At 34.8% G+C, this 25,845-nt stretch overlaps 2 protein-coding genes across 5 annotated transcripts in view; one reads left to right on the top strand and one right to left on the bottom strand.

The window, feature by feature from the left end:
* Positions 1-1,632: 1,632 nt before the first annotated feature.
* LOC145728495 (protein mothers against dpp-like) lies at positions 1,633-6,318 on the bottom strand. 2 transcript variants are annotated; one of them, XM_081978771.1, is made up of 5 exons: positions 6,159-6,318; positions 5,200-5,476; positions 4,404-5,112; positions 4,020-4,276; positions 1,633-2,770 (listed from the first exon to the last, which is right to left on the bottom strand). In XM_081978771.1, the coding sequence occupies exons 2-5, from the start codon at positions 5,467-5,469 to the stop codon at positions 2,627-2,629; spliced, it is 1,380 nt and encodes a 459-aa protein (XP_081834897.1). In that variant the 5' UTR covers positions 5,470-5,476; positions 6,159-6,318; the 3' UTR covers positions 1,633-2,626. The 2 variants fall into 2 exon arrangements, with proteins under 2 accessions (XP_081834897.1, XP_081834896.1); XM_081978770.1 differs by lacking the exon at positions 6,159-6,318 and adding an exon at positions 5,890-6,058.
* An 845-nt stretch (positions 6,319-7,163) lies between these two features.
* LOC145728492 (uncharacterized) overlaps positions 7,164-25,845 on the top strand; it is a 34,880-nt gene continuing 16,198 nt past the window's right edge. Inside the window, exons 1-8 of one of the 3 annotated variants that reach the window (XM_081978765.1) lie at positions 7,164-7,325; positions 13,160-13,634; positions 13,695-14,420; positions 14,570-14,833; positions 14,891-15,473; positions 15,529-15,662; positions 22,965-23,048; positions 23,219-23,338. In XM_081978765.1, coding sequence (XP_081834891.1) covers positions 7,299-7,325; positions 13,160-13,634; positions 13,695-14,420; positions 14,570-14,833; positions 14,891-15,473; positions 15,529-15,662; positions 22,965-23,048; positions 23,219-23,338 — 2,413 coding nt within the window. In that variant the 5' untranslated portion in view covers positions 7,164-7,298. Of the gene's footprint in view, positions 7,326-13,159; positions 14,421-14,569; positions 14,834-14,890; positions 15,474-15,528; positions 15,663-22,964; positions 23,049-23,218; positions 23,339-25,845 lie in introns of all 3 variants that reach the window. The other 2 variants (XM_081978763.1, XM_081978762.1) reach the window with 2 other exon arrangements.

The following is a 25,845-nucleotide window of genomic DNA, read 5'->3' as shown; positions in this document are numbered from 1 at the left end:
TTACCTCAACACTCTTTTGTATTAAAATATTTAATTTTGACAATATTTTATATGTAATTATTTTTTATTATATCAAACAGTTTCACTTAAATAAATCGTATATTCTACTATTTAGAGCATAAAAAATAGTAACTTTCAAATCATTATTAGAAATTTGTTTTTACTTTTGCGGAAAAGTGGATGCTTTTTTAAATTATCGGTTGGAAGGGAAATCAATATTTTTATTATTTGGCTACGATTATTTTTTTTGGAAAAATGACAGTCAAAAATTACAACAACTACACTGTAAACACAAAGCATCAATTAAGCATACACCAAGGCTTATTTAAAATATCATAAATTCATAATAATAGTAAGTATAAGGTACGTTGCAATATGACACACTTTAAAAAACAACAGGTGCATCAAACCATGCTTTCCCTAGGGGTATTATAATCAATAAGGCTGTGACAGGTCACACACACGTCAAAAATGGCACTGTATTACGTAGACGGTCGAATAGTATACAGAGTGTAGCAAGTTAACTTTCTGTATACCAATCGTAATGAAAGGCACCGATTAAGCTTCTTAACAGTAATTGACAGCAACACAAGGCACACGTAACATTAAAAGCAAAACTAAGCAAAGTTCGGATATTTACAAATTATTATTTAGAAAATTCATAATTCATTTGAGCTTACTGAAATTCAGGTGGGTAAATCCACAGCAGTTTATTGATGAACTTACTCATGTTTGGTATGGCAGTATATACAATCCCAAAAATTCGATTCTCTACACAGGGATATGCAAAGTTTTAGAGGATTATGTTCAGATTCCAGGTCCGGCTCCAGATTAGTGATCGGACGCTTTCTTTTTTAGATAATGCAAAAAAAAACGGCACGCGGTCAATAATATCACAATTATAGTCAAAGTATGACACTTTTACGAGGCAAACAAGATGCTTTAACTAAAAAAGCGTTATTAGAATAAACACACCGATAGCGCGATTTTCGAGGTCCCAATGTAGAGAATCGAATTTGAGACACGTATGAGTAGTTGTCTTCAACTTTGTTATGCGCTAGCATAAGGTCAGTTTTTATTGTTTTTAAAAAAATAATTTGAATATTCTAAAAAGTTTTACTCTCAAGTAAATGCAAGGGCAGATGTTAAGAAAAAATCTAATTGAGTGAATGCTAACATTACTTTCGAGATGTAGTTTTTCAATAACTAAACTACTTTTTTTTTGGCATCTAATTAATAAAAAAATTAAAATATTTTTCAGTCTCAAAATCATGTTATAACAAGAAACGGTTTACTGCCGGTAGGTACGTCATCGCGACTCATTGCAATATCTCTCTAATCGTTCCCACGATGGTCGCAACTTCCTTTTGACGGAATAAACGGCACATCCTAATCAGCAAAGTCTGTTCAAACACCTGCATGCATAACTAAAAACTGATTACAGGTTTCTGGTTATCGTACTTATCGCGCTAGTTACTCTTCATCATTCGAACAGGTTTTAGTGACAAAAAAAATATTTCTTGGGAACCCGACCTACTTTTCCTAGTACAGGAAGCACCAGTAAATCTTTATGCTACCTGAGAATAATCTGTGGTGTTAGTATGCTTTGACTGTTAAAATAAAATAAAAATCCTACTAAAATTGTTTTCATTGTATTGAAATTTCCTAATTACGCTATTTGCTAACTGCCATTCACACTTGTTCATTAGAGATCTTGGGTTTCCTTTATTATCATGTTAAACTATTAACTGTAAAAAGTTAGGAATTGCCGCTTAAAAACCCTTGCAAGACAATAAAATATGTCTTAGTATGGGCTACTGCTTAATAATAATATTTAATATAAACTATTTAGTATTCTACCTCTTTTATCTTGCGGCATCCCAGATATATCTGTTCAGAGATCCATTGAACTGTTTATAATTCATTGCAGTGTCTAATTTTTTATAAGTACAGTTTATCAAATAGTGATACAATTGATTTTGCCATTTTTCTAATTTAGTAAAATTTTAACTTGCAATTATATACAGAGTGACCATTTGAGTGTAAGCATCACTTACTGAAGTAAAGTGTAAATCAATCATCAGTGGTTGTGATTAAGTCATAAAATATTTTATCACACTTTTTTAAATAAATTGATTGGTCCCCTCAGGAATTGAGCTTTTTTAAAACAACACTATCAACAATTTTTGAAAGAAAACTGTTGCCCTAGCAGCAGCTTGCAACAGACACATCTGAAATACCGCTTCTAACGTATAATAATCATAATAATAAATCTAGCTACACAATATTAACCAAATTTAACAACGCAATATAAAATTTCTGGTCTAAACGACGTTCCTTATACTATATGCATCAAACATAAAAAACACGTCATAAAGATAATATTAAAATCGCAAAAATGGTAAAAATAAAATCGTACAAATCTAAACACATTGCAATAAGAATATGAAATTAGGTACTACTAAAATGTAGGTATCCAGTAAGTAAAAACTTATCAATAAAAAACAGGTCAGGATTGATGGTGATTGGCTATTCCCTAACGTCTTTCACAGTTAGAAAACCACGTAGAGATCCGTGTCAATCACCAACAAGAACCAAAAATGTATTTGTATTTAGCTACTCACAATTACGACACTGAACTAATGGCATTGTGAGGCGCACCCATTTGCGTGAGGACCTTGTCGAGCCACTGTAAAGGTCCATTCAAATGGATCTCTATCCAACATGGCGTGCTCGTTACGTCTTGACGATGATATTCGGCACCCCAACCCTACAACAAACGGGACATCTCTAAGAGAAGAAATCTAAATCGCATTTTTCCAATTTTTGAAGAGTTTAAGGTGCTTATTTCACCTAATTTGACGTCCCATTGGAACCCTTCTTAGATAAAATAAAAAAAATTGCCAAAATTGCACTTTTGCCCAAAAATGTAGTTTTTTTGTGATTTTGAAAGGTTATAACTTTCTTATTTGAACTAATATCAATTTCATTAAATCGCCATTAGGAAAAAATGAGCCAAAACTTTTTTATTTAAACTCTTATAGTTTTCACTAAAACGCCATTAGAAAGAGGATAAAAAATACTACAAAATGAGCCAAAACTGGCCTCTCTAGCTCTTGAGATGCTGAATATCAAAAAATCGTTGAAAAACACCTCTAATTCTTGAGAAAAATAAAAAAGGATTTAGTGGTACTGGTGCACTTTACAAAAAGTAAAGGAAATCCCCAAACATGCGTCACCAACTTGGTCCCCCTTTTGTATACAAAAAATATAACATAAAACAGCTAGTTGTGAAATTGATTGGACTTGGGAAATGTGCATATAGGCGAGATAAATACCTAGAATACATAACAGAACAAAAAATAAAATGTGTCTTTCTGTTAATCATCAGCTCTTCAAACCGCGACAAATCGACGTCTACGGATCGCTTTAAATATTCGTCACGGCACCATATGTAAACACTTAACAATAATAAAGCTGGTAAAAAAAATCATTTAAGAAATGACATTAATGCGTTTTGCAATGAGGATGCCTTCTTAAAAGATATTGCCTTAAGGTTTGTAGTAATTATTGTATGTTTATTAATTGAAATTAACAAAAACAAAAGTTTAATGGCCAAACTGCTTAATTTTTAATGAGAACGTTTTTTGAGCTGCCAATTTGCAATTTTGCTTTTACCAAACAAAATTAAGTCAAAGTAACATCAGACATAAGCTGCAAGGGGTCCAGTATAATCATTTTCGTACTCTATAGTACTACCTAGGACATTATATAGAAACTGAAGCAAATTTTATTTTATTGTCAAATTTAGACTGATTTCATATAAATTATATTTGTTGTATTTAAGAGAAAATGGCATTTTAGGTTAAATGTTACTTTGACTGTAACATTTCTTACATGATCTCTTATACAGTCAAAGTAACATTTGGCCTAAATGCGCTTAAACACTTTCGGACAACCGACGTCTCTTCATATAAAATTAATTTGATTAGAAAGTAAAGAAAAATGAAAAAACTTACTTTGACAAAACTCATACGAATCGTGCACATTTTCGTCAATTCGTAGACTGCTTCAAAACCGTGATTGACGCATTGAGACAATAGTTGAGCGAATTCCGCGTTGTTGAAGATCCTCAACGAACATCCAGCCGGTATTTTGCACACCGTTGAAGGATGGAAGTTATGATGATGGTTGCAATTGCGCGATTGTACAAAAATGGCCGAATCCGACAAACATTCCGCGTACACTTCCCCATTAACATAGTACAGATGAACACCTGAAATAAGATAAAAATGTGACAGTAAAAGCAGTTTAGTTAAACAATACATATACTGATGTTGTGATGTGAAGCAACTGTAAGCAAACCTTAAAAAAGTTCATAAACTGGCAATCATTAAACATACCTTTTCCTATGTGTTTCCTTGTGTTTTCAATGGTACTATTTCGGTTAACATTGCTCAGCTGACCCAAACAGAACCGATCACTGTTATTGCCGGGATAAGTAAATCCATCGACAATAACCGATGTTGAATTACAGTGAAACACCTCGCCAACTCTACTATTCAGTTCATAGTAGGCGATGGATGCCCAGTAGGGTTGATCCTGGTAAGGAACAGGGTGAAGTTCCTGCGAAACCGACGGTTCTGGGGTTGGGTTGTTGTTGGTAGTGGTAGTCGAGGCATTATCGTCTGTCGGACTGTAGGCGGGAGGCGGCGTTCCTCCCAAATTAGCATAGGGCGACTGAGGATTACTGGAAATTACACTTCCTGGACTAGACACACTTGACATAGGTGAGCTAGGACTCATGTGGCCACCGCCAAAACCGTTGGAAGAGTAACTAACATTATGCTGCAGATTTGGCTCCACTAATTGTTGAAATGGAAGCAAAGAGTGACCGGGAACATAGTCGTTGTGTCTCGGAACAAGAACTGGAGGTAAAACTGGACTTTCCACTCGTTTGTAGTGATAAGGATTAATGCACACTTCTTTTTGTTTGGCTGAAAATGGATATTGGCAATGTTCCACTGGTTTCAATTCATGGTGGCTTTGTAAGTCTGGCCATCTCCAGACTCTACAATATATTACATGGGGAAGACCTTTTCTATGTGACACCTGCAAAAATAAAAAAAAACCATACAATTGTGTACTTAATACTGATTTTTTAACAATTTTAACAATTCTACTAGCCAGGTCACTTACCTGTAATCTGCCATCTAAACTTCTAGGAATGGTAACACATTTACTGGGTTGGCCAGGACAACTTAAAGCCCTCTCCAACTCCTCAATGGCGCCTTTTCGTTTTTTCAGCTTTTTTACCAAACTGTCTACAGCTTTTTCTGCCCATTTCTCCTCTTCATCTCCCTGTTTCCAACCTAACAATTTTTTGACTGCCGGACTTGTGAATGAGAACAAGCTGTTTAGTGTGGATATAGGACCACTACTGGAGGACTCTCCTTCATCTGTATCCATATTGAAACTGCAAAAAATAGCATTTTGTTCAATCAAGAAAGCTGGTTAAATAAACAACAATTTTGACAAAAAATTAAATTTGACTGTCTTATAATTTATATGATTTAATGCTGTTCTTAAATCATCAAGAGAAAAATTCAGAACCTCCTAAGTTAGTAACCCCTGTTGTCAAATTCAAACAGGTAAAAGAAAAAAAAAGTAAATAGTTATGTAAAGCTTTCCAATTGAATACAAGTGTGAACTATGGCAGTGTGCATGCCATACAGTTCACCCAACACTATCAATAGATGCAATAAAATAACAGTGAGAATAAAAAGGAACAAAGGGATTCTATGGAACACTTAACCAAATCCTGGAAAAATACTTGAGGACTATACAATACAAATTTTGAAGAAGAAAAACTACAATAAGATGACTCACAAATTATTCAAATGAGTCACATAAAACTGAAAATCTGTTGCCATATTAAGGGCAAATCTGCACTGCACATTTAATTCGATCAGTTACGCGTATGGTACTAGCGGTGCACTTCCTATATGCTTGGTATTTATCAAGAGCAACATTTGCTCCTTTTTTTGTTCAACAACAAAAATAAAGCAGACACGACCAGGAGAGGAGAGCATTTGATCGTTCGGTACCATCTAGGAGGATTGTTAGCGGTACCATTAACGGGCAAACTGAATGCTTACCTGTATTATACGGAAAATAACCGTGTTATGGCACACACAAATGCAATTTTGTAGAAAAATCACAAAAAAATACAAAAATCTTCACACTGAACGACTTTGTGACGCCTGACGGCCTGACGAAGATGGTTCTCAGAATCGCTCAGATTGTACAAAACTCTAAACACATTTGAACTTTTGTGGTTACATCATAGCCAGTACAACTCAATTTCTAACTTATACTGATGTTTTTGCACTTAAATCTTATTACATTTTTACAGCTTAAACTGAAAGAACAACAAAACAAAAACAAAATATAGAAAAAACGTGAATAAAATGCTATAATGATTTCAACGTGAAAATACCAAGGTCAGTACAATTGTACTGGCATTAACAACGTCAAGTACAATAGATCCAAATAGTTGAAGGACCTGTTAATGGTGTCGCTACTAGTCTCTTCTAATGGTTTAGGCGGGCTATTTGAAGACCGCATTCACTTAAACTCCTATAAAAATTATCTTCAATGATTTCCAGTTAATAGCTATTTGCCTTGCCCTGTATTGATAAGAGCGGAAGCGAAATTTTAAACTCGTTATTTATCTAATTTACCTTGATATTATCAATATAATTTATATTTGTTTATCAATAAGTGAATGTTAGTTTTACAAATAACGAGTTACAGGAGTATTCAATTTTTATTTTTGGTATTGTAATTGGTTTGAACATTTAAATTATTACCATAAAACCTGTTAAAAAAAATAGAAAAAATTCCTACAGGGGACAACGAAATTGACAAGTAAAATAATGAATTTTATACTTTTTAAATGCATCGCAAATTTTGACAAAGAGATAAAACATACAAACATCCTTTGAATAAAGTCCCAGTATAGTTATATTTTCTATATCTATTTAATGAATCAAATTTAAATAGGTATAATGTCTAAACATCGTTTTAAGGATTCCTGAAATATTAACCAAAAAATATGTTGGAATGTTGTAAAAGACGCGCAGGTCTTGGCCAGGACCAACAGGACTTCGACGGGGTGGCAGATACAATCGCGTATTGATCGAAAGTGTGAAAAATTCTTTGCCAACACAAAGTCCCAAATAGTGTTAAACATTTCATAGTAAATGCAGTTTTGAAGCGTGTGTGAGTGTGATAGAATGGCGAGTAGCAAAACCACTCAAAAGGTAAGTCATATAATTGACATGTAGTGTTGTTAAGGGTCAGGAGGCCCTCAAAACGTTTTAAGATGACTCATTTTGTTGACAAAGTTTGCAGGAATTGCACGAGGTAGCGTTGGTTTAAAACAATTTTCTACAATATTTTATTATAACAAAACTGTATCAAAGTGTTTCCTTATTCTTGCATCCTGCAAAAGTACATCAGAGAAAATTGTACCAAATACATTTTTTTTTACAAATTTCTTATCCTTACCATGTGTTTTTTAAATTAAGTACTAGGGAATATAACCAACACCAGTCTACGTGTAGCAGGTCGTCGTACAAGTACCACAGCAATAATAGCGAGCAAGCCTCGAACTTGGCAGGCATTGTATCGGCTAACACACTGACTGAGAGGCACGAAATAAAACTTTTTAACATAAACAAACTCAGTTTAAATGTGACCGCGTACGTCGATGTTCTATCGAAATTTTCGTGTTCAAATTGTCCTCCGAGACGTCCAGATTCGAGTTCATTTGACAATGTGAAATTAATACGATTTTCATTGGGTGATGTGGGACTAAAATCCATAATACCACAATATGTAATATGTAAGTTTAAACCGTTACGGTGAGCAACGACCGTTGCTTCCTCTTATTGATTATTATTACGTTTTTAATTATAAAAAGGATATAATTATAATGTGCATTGTGGAGCTAATTGACACCTTCAACCTTATGGAATCCAGACACTTTAAGGGGATTCTGGTTTAAGTGTGGCCAATTTGTCCAGAAGTCAACCAAGAACTTGGCTAGACAGGAACTGTTATTAGTTCCTCCTCCATAATTTTCTTAGTAGACAAAGTAAAAGAGCTTAAAAGATTTTTATAAAATTTTGAAAGTTAATTTCAAGTACCATATCATGCTTTCAGTGTTATCTCTGTGATAACATATTCCAGCGCAAATTTTATCTAATCTAGGTGGTATTCAGGTCCTTGTTGAAGTTTTTTTAGTAAAATAATTATATCGTTTCACAGATTTTTCATCATTAATCTGTTCAATCAGTCAGTAATTAATGATGGAAGACATTATCCAAAGCCAGGCTAATACTTAGATACTATAAGTGGAGAGAACACTTGGAAAAAATAAATGAAAATTTGTGAAAGTAGGTGTGTGTGCATACTTAACAATTTGCACATACAGACAGACCATTCATATTATTGAGAAAGTCGTTTGATGATGATTGTTAACCCGGTGATGAAAATGAGTAAAATGACCAAGTTCCTTTATAAATAGGCACTTACCTAGGTGCCAATACTAAAGGTGTGTACATTCTAGGTTATTATTATTAAATATGAGTAGAGCGCTCAGGAAAATGAACGCGCCTTTGAACTTGACTTTACAGCTAATTTTGTTATGTCGATTAAGGTCAAGTCTAAGTTTCTTGACACAAGTATAAGAAAATGCGATTTAATAATGCTGTATAAATTAAAATGTAACTTAAAACAAATCATTGAACTTTTGATTTAATCTCTAAAGAAATTCACATTTATGCCACATCTTTTTAAATTTTTTTTAACTGATATTATCTCGTAATGTAACATTTAATCGCATTGGTTCGTGGTAACGATATTTATTTATTCCCTTAAAAACCTCTGATGGCGCTAGTTGTTGAAGCTTCCTCTTGCCACCATGTTCGCAATTTAGTGTTTTCTATATGAAAGCTCACATTTATTAATACCTATATAGTCATTACTGAAACAGCACACAACCTACTATATAAATTAACATTACTGCAAAACAGTGTGTCTTTTTACTGTTGATCATCCAGTTGCGTATCATCTTGACCATAAACTGAAACTCATTCCTACGTGCTTTGTAAATAAATTATTTTTTCAATAACAAAAAAAAAACGGCGCCTTTCTAAAGGCGTCTCATTGGGTGAGCTTTAATGTATTACAAGTACACTTTTTCAAATTGATCTAATGCTGCGGCATGTTCTGGTGCTATCAATCATAATTTTGAATGCTTATAACCTCTAGAGACTTGATATCCGATATTGCTATATGCTAATATCCTGCAGTTAAGGATGCTTGTTAACTAATGCCTTTTGAATGTAGGAAATTCGATTTTATGTTCTTCCAAATAAGTAGTTTTCCATTTTGATAGGCCAGTAACCAGTTTTCGTTTTAGGTCATTATTTAATATCAGAGTGCAGCAGTCCATTAAGTTTTATGATAAATTTTGTGAAATAACTAGCTAAAATGCTATGTTTAGAAGGTGAGCCCTTACAACTACAGTGTCAACATTAGTGTCACAAACTGTAAAGAGTGATACCTATTTACGTATTTAAATGACTAAGACAGTACAATGCTCAAAATTGGCCTAGGAATGGTTCTTTTCAATCTTTTCACGCCTATTAAAATATTTTGCCAAATGATTGTTCAAACACTTTAAACAAACTCTCATTTGTCAGCTGTTTTAAGGTTACCCAACTGGACCTTTCGTGGTTATAGCGTAAAGTTAAACGAACCAATTATGTGGTTCTAGTTTTACGTTATCATTTTAAAGTGCGGGTTTCATATAAATAAAAACACGTTAACAAGCAAATACGTCTGATGCGCGCAATAGGAATCATACCGGTTGTCATTAAAATTAATTAAACGTAAGTGACCCGTAAACCTTATGAAGGCGTTGGTACTTCAGTATATTGTCAGTAACGTCGCATTTGGTGAATGTTAATTTGGTGATTTGCATTAAATGTGGATTGGGAGCGACACTACTTCTTTGGGTTCTGATACACTGCGTTCATATTTTGTTTTGGTTTTTAGTTCCACAATTTATCCATAATCAATTGCGCAAACAACGCTTTTTCTCTAGTTCTTTTACGCTAGACTGTTACATTGAACATTCTGGTATATATAAAAGGAAAACCAATAGGTTTTTTTTCGGAACCACGGTTCGTCTGTATTGTCGGTCGAATAATTTACACGTTTTAGTTAACAAAGACGTTGTGCATCCAAGTCAAGCTGAAATCCCTTGAAATAGTGTTTATGCAATTTATACAAGGTGTCTCAGAAGTAAAGTTATTCGTTTCCTGCAAGGGTCTGCTGTCTTCATACGTTCGAATTTACACATGTAACTTTAGAAAAGACAGATTGTAAGTTGCATCAGTAAATCAAATCAATTAAAATACAGGAAGTACGATATTAAATAAATATGATATGGTATACACGTATGCTGTTGCAATAAATTCATGTAATATTGGATGCTTTGAATAAATTCCGACACGGACGTGATGAACCGAAGCGACAAATTTATGATAAGTCTACTTTTCAGGTCTGCCATCCCATCAAGCCAGTTCTCTATAATATAAATGGTAAATGATTAGCATAGTATAATGACGAAGATACTACGAATAATTTAATTTAAACGCAGGTACCAAAGATTGGTCAAGGTTGTTGAAATTTGGACGATAGTTGGAATATTATACATTTTACTGGTTTTCAGGGTCAAGGGGATTTTTTTAGGACGAAACTGAAAAAAGACGCGTCAATTATGGACAAATTCACATATGAAGCATTTGTAAATCGCAGCTTTGTTGGTAGTTTGTGATTGGTGCATTTTCTTGACAAACTAGGTACCAAACAGTGCTGTAATTTACGCAAACACTGCTCATGGGTCTCTTTTTCACAATAAATTGCTGTTATTTATTGACCGTCCTAAAGGTCAATTTTCACATTATAATCTCCCCTATCCTCTACATAATTTGCAACGCAGCAACATTTTTCCATTTCTTTAATTATCACAATTGCACATCGCAAAGCTTATTATAGGTGTGGTCGTTTCAATTTATAATAAGCATATTCGTTATACAGAGTATGGTGGATTGGAAGCAGAACATTTTTGACTTCCGCCATACTTATGCGAGTGTGTGCAGGTCCATAAATTACACAGAGCTCGGGTTATGTATATTGATGAAGAGCGAAACTAACAAATCGTTGAGGCTAAATTGCACCATTTCTCATTGCCAAGAGGATGAGGCTTTGCAGATCACGTGTTACCCAGTCTTGTACGTAAATATTCATCAGAGCTAATCAGAAACTACCCCCGAAGCCTAAATGGAACTTATGTAGGTGTAATAACTCTGGAATATCATGAAAATGTGCCCAGAAATATACATTAAGAATACATTCAACTATGAGGTCAATACCTTCAACTAAAGTGTTGAATAAGTGATGATTCACGCTATTGCTAATGATTCCTTTATTAATAAAATTATTATATTCTAGTTTAGGGTTTTCAACCTCAAAAAAATGTAGGGGTATATTGATCATTGGGGTTGACTGACTTTGACTATTGTTTTGGATCACCTATAGTAGGCTACATCTGACAAACACAATTTTCTTTTCAACCAATCTAAATAGAGTAGTAAATTATCTAGAGAAAACCCGGCTGTGATTCAGAAGACCCTAGTCAAATTTAGATACAGCGTTTGGCCAACTCTCTCGACGCCCACTTGGATATGATTCAGGCCTAAGTAGTCTTATTCATTTTTTTAAAAACGTTGTTTTTCCAAGAACGTTATTACACACTCTGTAAGTGTGATTAGCACTCCTTGGTCCTTCCCTTTATTCGCTTCGCATCATTTGAAACCAACATTAGTTTTGCATAGTAAATGCGGAAACTGTGTAGTGTTTTCCTTTTACTTATAAGATGGCAGGAATGCAATGTTTAAGTTTTTTTAGTGACATAAAGCGTGGCGAAGTTGGAATAGTTTGAATAATTTCAAGCAGTGGCGGCTTGTTTTAAAAATTTAAATTAACCATTTCATATGATTACTCTCTAATATCCCCCCATTATTTCAATTTTTTTGTGCTTATTTTACTTAATTAAAGGTTCTTTGGTATAAATATGCTCTTTGCTGTGCATTGGAACCCTTATGGAGCAAAATACAAATTTGCCAATATTGCACTTTTCATCAAAATTGTTTTTCCAATTTTTAAAAAGTTGTAAGTTAACATTTAATAACACATAAATGGTAAAAAATATATGCTACAGGCTGAAAATATTCCGTAATGCTCGTCGTTTCCCCGATTGGTACCTGTTCGCTGACCGAGAACTTTGCCGCCATATTAACGGTACGATCGCGGTACTATTTTATTTACAACATTGACAGAAAAAACCTAAACAAACCCCGCGCGTATTCTTGACACGATGCGGGTACCTGGAAGTGGCTACACAATTCAGCCATCTCATCGTTCTATCAAATCCGATATTAATGCAAAAATTAATTAATATGTAAAACTAAAGCACAGTTTCACTTTCGACTTTTTTTTGTCGATTCCCATAAATCTATTTGATGATGTTAGACAGGAGACGGTGCGAGGTTTTTCAATTAACTTCTGTGCATGGAAAATGCAGTAATAATTATTATTGTCTTGATTAAAAGTTATAATTGCGATTTATGATTATTCCGTGTTTGTAAATGTATGACATTTGCATAGATATGTATTTTTAGTAGTAATCACTATACAAATTCCACAACGTTTACTTTTTACTATACAGTTGAAACAATAATTATTATCTATTGTTGTTGTAAGTTATTTATAAACATTTTTTTTGATCACCCAGTATAGTCATCTATTTTGCAATGTGCTTAAAACATGACTACATAGAATCCATTAGTGTTATAAAAGTGTAATTTATTATTATTTTGCAAAAGTATGGATAAGTGTATTTCACAACCTATCAATTCTGAGGTCAGTCCTATTGTTTGCTTTAATTGGTTTGGTAGTATTGTTTATATATCTCATTTTTAAATAATTTACATTAACAACTTTCAACAAATATTTGTTTCAGCCCTGCCGAATTCCAACATTCGGCACGAGGATCCCGCAGGTCGGTGCAAAATCAACAGTTGTGAAACAGTTACCATCACCGGAACCCCAAATAACCAACCACCACGTGGGTCGTACGGTGCAAGTCGGGTACAAACGGGGCACTTTAAAGTACATCGGTCCCGTTCATTTCGCTGAAGGACAGTGGTGCGGCGTCGAATTGTCGGACGCGTCCGGCAAAAACAATGGAACCATCAAAGGAGTGGAATATTTCACTTGTCCGGAACTTAGGGGGTTGATGGCCCCCGTATGCAAAGTGTCTCTGGTGGATGACGGTTCTGAAGACGACACGTCCGGACCTTATTCCATTCTCTGTTTGGACTCCCGCAGACCGTCTGGTGGTCAACTATTGACGGTAGTTTCAAAACGACCTTTGAGACCCAATGAGATTTCATTGTCCGCTGAGAACATCAGTCAAAGTTTAGAAGTAAAACGACGTAAGAAGAGTGAGTTTGCTAGTGTTTTGTTAGACCGAGAGTGTTCTGCTCCGATTCCAGATTTCAACAAGCCAAATTGGCAATCATTACATTTAAACGGCAAGAAAAGCACAGACAGCAGTTCGGACCCTCTTTTTGGGGGTTGCAAGGATGACTTGAAAAAATTCTTTAGACCTGAAAAACCCAATTCTTTACCCCAGCTGCTTGTAGCGTACGGTGACAATCGTTCAAACTTTCCAGAAGTTGACAATGATAGTGATGGAACCAACAAACGTGATTCTTTGGATTGTGACGAGTCACTTGGCATTCTCACTCCAGATCAAATGGTTGACATCACTTCACTGTTAGACTGCGATAAACTACTGGGAATATTAACTCCGGACAAATTTTATCCCTCATCAGACGAAAATTCTGCGCCAGTCAAAAGTGCTAAATTTTCGCACTCCAACCTGGATAAGCAGGAAACCAGTAACGAAGAAGTCCAGAGCCCCAACATAACCAGCGCAACTACAGATCAAAGCTTGGGCATCATCGATCCAGACCAAATGCTAACGGGGTTCTCGTTTATCGACACGAAAACTACGATGAATTTTGAACTACCTCTGGATCCGGTGCAAAGCAGATTGACGCGTTGTGACGAAACCCCTTCACCTGAAGAATTGCCTTTAGACACCACACCCATTGTGGAATCGGAACCCACCAAAACTGAAACTACCAAGTCAAAAACCAGCAATAGCTTTATTACTAGCATCACGAGTATTACAAGTTTGGATACTGGATACCAGGGTAAGTTAATTTAAAACGAACATAATACATTTAAGTATAGATGGCCTGGGTAAATAGTGCATTAAAAAAAAAAGAAATAAGCAATTTTATTTTATTACCATTCCAAGGAGCATAAAAATGGTTTTATTAATTTTTTGCTGGCCAATTAGGTGACGGAGAAATGTCCCGACCTGCTAGCAGAGGAGCTGACAATTCACCTTTGACCAGAAGACCTTTTTCTCGTCCGTTACCAAGACGGCCAGACCCCATGACCGATTCTGATTTCTATACGGAAAGTGACGCCGACAACCACGAAGAGAACCATCTGAAGGGTGACCGAAGGGCACAAGTTATCGATGGTACACTCTATGGTGTGGACCCGCAAGCTGCGGCCGATATTTACGCTAACAATCGGGAAAATATGGACTCCAGCGGTACGTAATTGTTGCTATTTAGCTTATTGTTTATAGATCATGTTAACGGATTTACAGGGGTTTTCACAGACATTGAGTCAGGCTTGAGAAATGAGGACGAGCACGATAACGGTAACGAACTTCGAATGGAACACAACAACAATCGGACAACGGACGTCTCACCATCGGAAAGCACCAAAACGGTTTCTCCCAACAGCCAGCTCAACTTGAAAGAGATGAGCGAAAGAGAGATGGACGATTTGGATGAAAGGACTTCGGTGAAAACCGTGAATGAATATCCGAAAAAAAGAAACGCGGATAGTCCTAGCAGCACCAGTCAGTCCTCTCCTAGACGTTCAAAGGAGGAAAGCACCACCAAGAAATTTAAAATGCCCAAACGTGACGTGGTTTCTAAAGTTAAAACCAGATTGGAAGAGACTACTCCAGTTTCGACTGAGAAAAAACAGTTGAAAAAGCCGGTGAACAAATGGGACGCAGTAATGAACAAGATTTCCAAAAATGAACAGAACCGAACTAATTTGAAGGAAGTGAAGGCTAAGGTGTTTGACAATGTAAATTTGGGACCGACCCATAAAAGCAACTTACCGCAATCACCTTCAGGACTAAATAGTCCAAACAATAACAATGTTAATAATAAAAGGTCAGTTTCCAGGAGTTTTATGTGCTGAGGGATGTAACAGAAAATCGTTTTTCAGTAGACGGGCACGTACTCGGGCGCCTTTGGTTTCCAACTCTTTGAAGGCAGCATTGAGAAGTAATCTGCAAAACAGTAATTATAGTTCATTAAGCGATTTGAGTGCCGCATCTTTACCAAAAAAAAACCTTACAAGTAAGTTTCATTTTTGTTATGTTGGTGAATGCGCTTTCTTTATAGTCACATTGACAAGCAACTGTAATTTGGTGTTGTGTGTGTCCTGGAAGTTTTTTCTTAGCTTTTAGAGGCTTCTTCTGACTGCCTCTGATAGTTTTAAGATATTTTTTTGATGGTTTAAGCCACTTGTAGAGACATTTGACAATTTTCTGAGGTTTTTAGTATAATATTTAGACCTCTGGTATTTTCAAAATGATTCTAAAGGATTCGGGTAACTTTAGAGGACATAAAGAACCCTTTAACAATTTTTAAGATGTTTTTCTTAGTGTGTAGAGGCCTCTGGCATTTGCAAAATGATTTTAAAGGTCAATTTAATAAAATTCTTGAAAGAACTTGTAAGACTTGTAAAGAGGTGGTCTCTTATTAAGCACAGATGATATTTTTTTGAACATTTAGTAACACCATAGACTAAATGATAAGTATAGACAAACAGTGGCAGTGGAACTGAAAATTAATTTAAGTAAGCAGCGAGAGATGGCACCACTAAACGCATATTCGCGTAATTTTAAAGCCAGACCCAGCAATTCCGATCTTTTGACTGTTGGAAAACATCAGTTTTAATGCGGCGTTGTCTAGTTGACAAATCACATTTTTTGTTTTGTTTCAAGGCAAAAAATAACAGATTTTGTGTGTTTTCTTTAATTATTGTGTTTCACTTCGTTGTATTGTTAGTTATTAGTTTATTTTTAATATTCGTTTAATCTTAAAACAATCAGGTGACCATTTGTACGTATTGTACCTTAAAATGAGTCACGAGATTTAGAGTTTAAAACTAAAAAACGTGACGTTCAGGATTCTGTTTTGACGTTAAAAAAGAGTCCTTTGACTTTTAAAATAAATAGAACCAGAAATTCTTATCTTGTTTAGTTTTCAAAATACGAGTAATTTAACTCAAATTTCTTTGAAAAAATCAAGCTTTCTTACGCAGTTCAGATGGGATAGCAAGAGAAAACGGAAATACTGCAAAAGTTGGCAACTATGTCTGCAATGACGAGCTGTATTAGCGCCATCTCTTAGAATTAACCTGCAACTGAAGCGACCGAAATACATTAGGAAGCCCTTGAAGTGTAAAGGGCTTCCTTTTTGGGTGCCACTTTAATTATTGTCTGTACTTATCATTTAGTCTATGCTAACACTCTATAACACCAACTTTAAACATAGAGGGCGTTAAGATATGGTATATAGACACACAGTTCTTTGAACTATGTGTAGATGGCTCTAGATGCTATAGGCTCTCACACATTAGTTTCTTCCTAACCGGAACCGATTTATCGCCTCTCGCGTCCTTGTCTTGCCTGTCATTGTTACTATTCTCTAAGCTTCTTAATTTATTTGTTTCTTTTTATGCAGTCCATTATTAATAGAACTTAGGTTTATTTAATTGTGATCTGTTCTGCCTACTTGGTATTCATAATTCACATTAAATGTGTTATAATAATTAATGCAAGAGACCAAAACCTACAATGAATTCAATAAGCGGTGCAAATGGCCGGACCTTTTTAATATGATAGGATATGCACTATCCTGAACGCAAACTGATTCAATAATACTCGGGCGAAGGATGAACGTAATCATTAATTTACGCCCCATTCAGGTTTGTCATCTACTACAACGTAAATACAAAGTAGTTATACGTGGAGTACATATACAACTCAAACGAATTACTCTCACTTTTCTTTAAAGCTGAAAATGAATCAGGAGGGACTGAAACCTTCGACACTGACCTCCGCTAAACTAAAACCAATATTACCATTTCAGTGTCCGTCTCGAAGGACCTTTCCACCTATATCGATTGTCAAAACAAGACAAACAAAAGAGCGTCGACTATGTCGGCAGTCAGTTGTTTTCTCCTCCAGTCGGCGTCGATCCGCATGTCGTGGTAGGCCGCGCTCGTTCACTTTTTCTTTTACCAATTTTGCGATCGCGTCCATTGAACATCGACTTTTGCCCTGATGAAGGTACGGCAAAAGATCGAAATCCGGAGGGGGCGGAATTGGGCTCTGGCGTTGATGTGTTGTAATTGGTGCGATTTGAGTGTCGGTAACATTGCTATTGCCAATTTGTTACGAATGTTTGCGGTTTTGTGTTTAGTTGGTTGCCAGTCGTGCTATTTTTTACGTATTTGGAATCTAGAGATTGACAGTTTTAAATACGGAATAATTAAATATTAATTAAAATTGCATAAATCCGTTGTGATTCTCATTCGTAATATCTAAATTTAGTAGTCATTTTGAGGAACTAATATTTATTCGCTAGCTGTGTATTTATGTAGCATTCACCTTTACAACATGCATTAACAGGATGACTATAACTTAAATGTTTGTCTAGACAATTATTAGGTACTTTGTACAAGTTCCAGTAGTTGGCAGGATGTTTGCGCTTATTTCAACTCCCGGTTGAAAACACAATATTGATATTGTGAAAAATGTGGTTCAGAACTAAAATGTCCGAAGTATTTGGACCAAAGAACATACTACTTTACAAATTAATACTAAAAATCACATTAATATTATTTCATGTCATTTTCAGATTTATTTAAGCAAACCCGATTTTAAGTACCCGTTTTATGCATTATGTAGGTTAACATGGGCGCTCCAGTAAAGTAATTACCGTTCGTATTCCAGAAAACAACAATTATTATACAGGGTGTATAGACTAAAACTGTATTCAATTATTGTTGCGTATATCAAGTTGACATTGAACTAATGCAATTTGATGTAAATTTCCGACCTTCTTGTGTAATATCACTATTAAAAAACTACAAGTTTATTTGCATTTTTGGCGCCTAACACACATTTTTTTTATGCACAGTGGGTGAAAATAAATACAATTTAGTAGTACTGGTTTGGAAAAACTGTAGGCAAGTTAACCTTAAAAAAAACCTCTAAAAGTGCAAAAATGGAGCCTGGTGGGAATAATTAAGTGAGTAAATAGTACAAATGACCAAGTTGGATCAACAGTGAAATCAAACTAAAGAATAGTCAGACAAGTTTAGCCGATACTGAGAGTTTTCAACAATCAAGTGCTTCACCACTTTTTGCTTAATTACCTTACAATTAACGTTTTACGTAACCATTAACTGGTGGCTAGTTAACTATCATATTATCTAATAATTATTAATTATTGCGGAAACAATGGATGTAACTTTGACTATATTCACATTCCAGGGTCGGCTACAGAAAATGTAGTTAATTTTAAAAAAAACCGATCAAGTGACTTAGGGAACTGCCGTGTAGTTTTGCAAACAATTTTAAATATTTTTGTAATAAAGGTATTAGACCTTAAAGATAGTCGACACATATCCTAATCTATTCACTAATTGTCTGACGTCGTCACTTTTATTTGCATTTTTTCCTTCGTCTTAAATTAGAAAGTAAATAAGTGGCTCAGTTTATTTCGACTGCATAACTTTGCTTTGTATTTCAGTTGCAAGTTTAAAATGTAATAATATAGTGAAACGTTCTAGGATTCTTTATTTTTCATAAAAAAGCGAGTTCTTGTACATGATTCACCTCTTCTTGCTTTTAATAGCAAAGCGGTGTGTTTACGGTTTCGTCTAAAAATATGCGTACTAGGAATCTATTAGAAATTTTAAAATGAAATATTGTTTGATCTGTATTAAAAATCCTCCTTTTTTAATGGGCTGGCTTTAGAGCTTTCAAAACGTAATATTAAGATATTAGACCGAGATTAGAGAGTGATGTATGACAGGCACGTGTTTTTCAACGTTAACTATTAACAGAAAGTTAATAAACCTTGTTCCTGACGTTATAATGCAAAACAATATGATAATATCGTACTATAAACTAATAGCCATAGTAACCAGAGAGAAATACTGGCCAATACTATTCGAAAGCACATAATGGCATTCTAACGGCTCACGTAGCCCGGATTTGTACCGCTTATAGACCTGTAAATATTGTTATTTAAATGGGAAATCAGTTGATTTTTTTTAGATACACTTAAATTGCTAATTTCCAACTGGAAATTAATAAATATTTTTAACTGTATAGGTTGATATCAGATATATTTTATTCAAATGTTCGGTTTGTTAACTTTGATTAACTATTCAAGTTTTAGCAGCTTTAACCATTTAAACACAAAAGTTTCTAAAATGTTTAAACTGCCACATCCGTTACTTGTCAACGATGACATCACAAAATATACAGAAAATCAAACAAAAATAGGCTGACGTATCAGTGTCGGTAATAGTATATTGTACAACAAGGGTGAAAAAGATGTCCCTATAGCACGAGGACTAGGACGATAGGACTACAGGCTATTTTTTCTACGACTAATTGGAATTACTTACCAAATTTCACACAAATATACTCTCAATGTTTGAAACGTTTCCGTGTTTACATTATCACTTTTGACGCGGCCAAAGTTTGACCGGTGTCCCGGATTGTCACCGGGTGACAGCTGATTAACTTCGTCTTTTAGGTTGAGGTGTTGAATGGTTTTGATTCATTGTAAATTATAAGTTTGTATCATTCGCTTTCTCATATAATAAAAGTAGATGTTTTTATTCTTTAGTTGAACACTAACTGAAACTTGAACGGCTTTTTCATTGCCTCAAAACATAAGCCAAAATGCAATGTTTTGATGTCAACTGTCAGTGAGGATGACAATCAGAAGAATTATTTTGTTTACGTTCAAGATTAGCTGTAATTGGTCTATTTTTTTACACACGCTGAAGATTGTCGGTGATTGGTCTAAATTCTAAATCTTTACGCACGCTGAAGTTTGTCTAGGATTATGTATTCGTTCAACCGTTGGCAATTGCCTACTTTTCCTTTCCCTAAACTGTTAAGGAATGAACCAATATCCCTGTAGGAGTAGAAAAAAGCTTTTAACCTGACGTTTGCTTTTTTTATTTGTCAAAACATTTGTATGTTTATTATACATTTTTCGCATATATTGCTCTACTTTTATTTGAAAACTTTACATCACTTAAATCATCTGTACAGGCATAAAAAAATTTAAATAAGTAGGTATATTTGAAATCAGGAAAAGAGAGTCTTTTGAACGACTTAAATACATATTGAGTCAGTTGTGACGGTCATATGAATAATGCAGACCAAGATCAAAACTGATTTTCGTTATATGACGAATTTATTGCTACATACTGGAGTCATACTGCTATAAATACGTCAGACCGATCTATTTCAGATGCCATCACTTCAGTATTTAAATATAGTTTAGGATAGTTCCTTTAGAAGCCTAATTGACATTAAATAATTAGTGGATGCGTAAAAAACTAGCCTTAAATTGGACAGAAAAACGCCTTAATTAAATTAATCTTATTATTAGGTAACCTAATTGATGGGCGATGTTGTCGTTTAAAAGTTTCATCTAGTTCTACAACGTGGTGCTCGTTAAATGAGACAATCCGGTTTAGGAAAATATTAATTTACGTATCAAAGGCAGTTTAGCATTCGAGTGGCATTGAAACAGCACCCAAAGACCTGCTCCATACAGAGATAATCAGATGTGTATATACGGAATAGGTAGGACACAATATTAATGCCACTTAAAGTCCACCTTTTACGGTATACTGTTGAACATTTTTTTTTCAAAGGTAATTAAATGTGTAGATATTTTAATTACATAATTTTTGCTGCGAAATTAACGGTACTAGTGTTCTTAGTAAAGGACGCAAAAACTTCCATTTTACATCTCTAGCGCAAAACGAAAATCCAAAAAAAAATACTAGTACGTATAAAGCGGTAGTTTTGTTTTGTTGAAGCCTAGTATGAATCACTTTTAGGCAGGGCTACTTTCCACGCTTGAAAGGATCTAATGACATGGGGAGTAAAAAAGGGTTCTTACCCTTTTAAATCCTGCTTAAAGCTTAGCTATCGACTTTTACTCGACCTCAAAGTTTAATAACAAATACAGTTACTATAATTGATGCGCATACATTAAAATTTCCAATGTTACAATACTGGACTTCGTAACGTTATTGTATAATACATCTAGTATTTTTAATTAAGCAGCGACACTGATGTAAAATATCCAGGGCAAAACGTGCATACTAATTAAAATGTAGTTTCCTGTCTAAAAAATGTTTTTTTTTTTAATTATTACTACTATTTTAAGACATTTTCCTATTTGCAAAGATAAATAAACTTTTCAATTTAGAGAATAGTTCACAATGAGTCGACATCCATCTGTCTTCAGGCATTAATCTTGGCCTGGTGTTCAACTAAACGAGGGTTCAAGGTTTTAATTTGTTTACCTTTCTGAAATTATAATTGTGTGTGTTCTGGCGTGGGGCTTTGCAAAACTCTACAATGTTATGATCCTCATGTTTTTTATTCCTTCTGACTGTATACGATACGAAATCGTGAAATTCAGGAAGCCTAGTAGGCAAAACGTACAACATATTCCTTTAGTCACCCACTTAATCGGGAAAGTTCTATTTCCAGATGCGCGACTTCACAAGTTATAGGTCACCGGTCTAGTGATGATAATATTTTGTTTTTTGGCATTTCGAGAGGTGTTTAAAGCCCGGAAATCTCGGTCTGTAAACTGAAAAAAGCTGTTAGATGAACTAGTCATTACATTATTGATTACTAATAATGCAAAACGGGAGCGTTTTTGAGGTCAAAGATTCTCATTTCCTTAAAAGCTACGCTATCAACGTCAGAGCCAAATAATGATGATTGCTTATCATCAAAGTGAATATGAAACCCGAAAACACGAACCGATTTAACCTATTGACATTGCAGATTTTATTGTTCCGATATGCAAGTAAAATGTTGCAGAATAGTGGACTTGAATGTTTAAGTGCTATCGTCGCGTTCAGATAACAAAAAAAAAACACTTAAAACGTCTTATTACCTGTTGCCGTCGTTCATAAAATGTAAATTAAGGTGGATATAATGGGTCAACAACCTTCGAAAGATAAGTTTACCAGATCAGGATCCGAAAGGATTGAGAGGAAGGAACGGTACCATAGTTTCGGCAAAAGGGGTGGTAAGTCGACTATTGATAACTCAGCTAAATGCTACTAAAATCAGTCTGACCTCACAAGAGGGTATTTCAATGCGAGTACTGTTTATAACCATTACTGAGAAGACTAACTTACTTAGAAAGTGTTCAGTAATAAAAATGTTATCCCTTGCCTATGACCTGAAAAATTTTAAAGTTCTTTTTGTGCTTCTTCTCTTCTTTTATTGAAACTGTCAAAAAACATCTAAATGCCTGAAGATGATAAAAACGTTTTAACTTAGTAGTATTTTGCGATTGTTGCAGGTTCGACGAAGAAAAAGGAAGCGATTCAAGTTACTCAAGTACTAATCCCGAATAAGCTCAAAACCCAGAAAACTGCAATTGAAAGTGAGTTGATTTAAATTTTAATAAAAGTATCAAAACTTTACAAAAATATTATTTAAAAAATTTAGTTCACTGACATTTAGGTGAATGCGCTTTACTGGATAAAATAGATTTCAATGATACATGCTAGGCTTTTTCGCTAAAGGAGAATGTCAAAACTCCTCAATTTTCAGATAAGAAAAATGCACCACCATCACTTTTGCTACCTCAAAACAATGCCAAATCCAAGATGCAAGGATCCAGTCTGGTGCCTTCAAAAGAAAAACGATTACAAAGCCATACTATTTTGAAAGGTACGTATATTTGATTGGATCTGGGTTTTTAGACTGTTGAGCTTTCGCGTTCAAACGCAAACGACTTGACGTATGCAAGTATATAAATGAGAAGAACCAACAAAGAACCTTCCCTCGTTTATTAACTTTCGATGTCAAGTAATGTGTATGACATGGTTCTTAAACATCGAGACTGGTTTCAACGCAATTTCCAAACACTCGCACTTTTCTACTCTTGCAACAAGTGGTCGAGTACAGAAAGATGTTCTGCTGCCAATTACTATGTTCGATTAATTAGACCAAAATTTCCAATTAACTTTTACTCGGTTTAACAATTTATGCATCGGTTTAGCGGACGATATCTAGATGCACTTGCAGCTAAATTGCAACAAAGGCGCACCTAAAAGCGCCTTGAGAAAGGCACTTGTATAGAGTTGTGGGTGTCCGTCCATTTTTGCCGTTTCCTTATCTGATTTGCATATCAAACGGTTATATTTATGATGGTACGGTGTGACGTGGAGAATGGTCTCGTTATGGGCTTTTGACCGCCATTACGTGCCGGATCATGCTCGGGCAATTATTATTGAATTCAAAACGGTAAATTTCCAACGAAGAATCAACCATTTTTCATTTTGTGTTCACTATAAATTGGAGTTGGCAGTTTGACACTGTTAAACTCGACTTAATATTTATATTTCAATAGGCAAATTTTAATGGCAACTCATGATGAATTAACTTTGGTATATGCACCACGCTTGGTAATTGATACGGTGGTATACATCAGGTCTAGCAGAAAGAAGAGTGAACCATAATACAAATCAATGGGCTACACAAAGTGAAATGTGTGTGATTGATGTCTTGTGACCAACTGTCAAATTACGTCACATCTGCTTTGGCAGACTGACAACTCACACATCTCATTTACGAAGTGTTTCTTCATCGTTGTCTAGTTCATTGGTTTGTACTGGTTTTCTCTTCTTACTACTGAACCTAAAAATTATTTTGAAATCTCTGCATGTTATATTATATGATTGACACTCGTTGGTAATGAGTATAGTCACGTGACAAATGACAAATTTAGTCATAACAATACATCAAATATAAACATAATACAAATATTACTTTCTAAGGTCTGTTTATTAAGTATTTCCATTAAGGAGATCAAAACAGAAGCACGAATTTTGTGTGGTAATCATGTTAATGATCTGTGGGAACCTTTTTGTTTTTGGCACTTACTAACAAAAAATACAAAAACACTTTGATTTTTACCACGATCTCGTGCAGATCACATAACGGAAAAGGCTTACACATTGTTACGTCACTAAAACCTGTGATACTAATTAAGCTAGTTAATTAATACCATTCTGCTCTGATTTACGACTTGAAACAGTTTAATAACGACCAAATCACAGTTTGGAAAAAGACCGGTTGCTAACATTTTACAATAAGACAGATGGTAGATGCTACTTAACCGTTATAAGTCAAATCAATTTGTTTTTAGCATGCAGCGACTGCAAACTAAAAGAAAAATTCAATTATTATTGGTTGATTTCTATTTTAAAAACGCATTGGCCGCAAATGTCGGATATCCTGCTGTTAACAGTTTACGGCCGTATATTCTGGAAATATCATTTTACAGGTGAAGGTGATAAATCCATCGTAAAGTGAACGAGTTTGCAGCAAAACGATTCTGTTTTTTTCTGGTTTTATTGAAAAGATCCTTTTTTGTTGGTAAACTGTATGTTTTCATTTGTCCAATTTTCATTGTACACTCTGGAAAACTGTAAAGAATATTTTATCTTTGTGATGGAGAGTATTTTGTTTTGCACTAGTTATTTCTACTTTTGATTTCCAATAGATCTGTCATTTTTTCTACACCTGTATTTTTTTACGACTTATTTATTTTTTTATTCTTAACTAAGAAAAGAGCTAAGTTATCAAATGAACAGGCAAAGCAAGTATATCAGGAAGTGGTAAACAGCAAAATGATATTTGTTTGTCAAAATCATAGATTTTCAGTTGCAAAAGTTCCACCACCACACCAGAGGGATAATTGGAGTAATTACGGCGATTGGAGAATCTATAGAAAGCGAGATAATATTCATATTCCACGTTACTTTACGGTATTCCACTACGGGGCCGTCTCTTTCCGACGTGGGTCCCGCGACTCGCGACTTTCTTTGCTCACTCCGAAAATTCATTCAGTCGTCACGAAATATTTGTGAAACGTGTGCGCTGCCGATCGCCCCAAAAACCAAATAGACCCAGTCTTAAATTTAAAAAAAAAAATGCATTCGGGCTGAATATAAAAATTTTGATTTCATATGGGGCCCCTACATAAGTTGCAGTCGTTTTTCAGCGCCAGTGAAGTAGATGTGAATAATAACAATAATAATAATCGGTCGAAAAAAATGGGTTTCAAAGGGAAGAAGAGCCAATTTGCTAGTGAAATTGATTTTTTTAGTCCCGGTGACGGTATTCAAGCCAAAACGTACATTTGGTCTACGTTAAAAAGTTCTAAACGAGCT

Source organism: Ips typographus, linkage group LG4 (assembly GCF_016097725.1).
Source record: "Ips typographus isolate SLU linkage group LG4, UJ_Ityp_2.0, whole genome shotgun sequence".
Taxonomy (NCBI): domain Eukaryota; kingdom Metazoa; phylum Arthropoda; class Insecta; order Coleoptera; family Curculionidae; genus Ips; species Ips typographus.
Note: the sequence above shows the minus strand (reverse complement) of the source record. Positions and strands in the feature narration are given on the sequence as shown.

What these genes read in the sequence shown, in the direction of transcription:
- LOC145728495 (XM_081978770.1), bottom strand. Translation starts at nt 5,933, where the DNA reads ATGGCAACAGATTTTCAGTTTTATGTGACTCATTTGAATAATTT. An exon ending in GTGACTCATTTGAATAATTT is followed by an intron (nt 5,477 to 5,889) that starts GTGAGTCATCTT and finishes TATTTTTTGCAG; the next exon opens with TTTCAATATGGATACAGATG. An exon ending in TTCGTATGAGTTTTGTCAAA is followed by an intron (nt 2,771 to 4,019) that starts GTAAGTTTTTTC and finishes CGTTTGTTGTAG; the next exon opens with GGTTGGGGTGCCGAATATCA.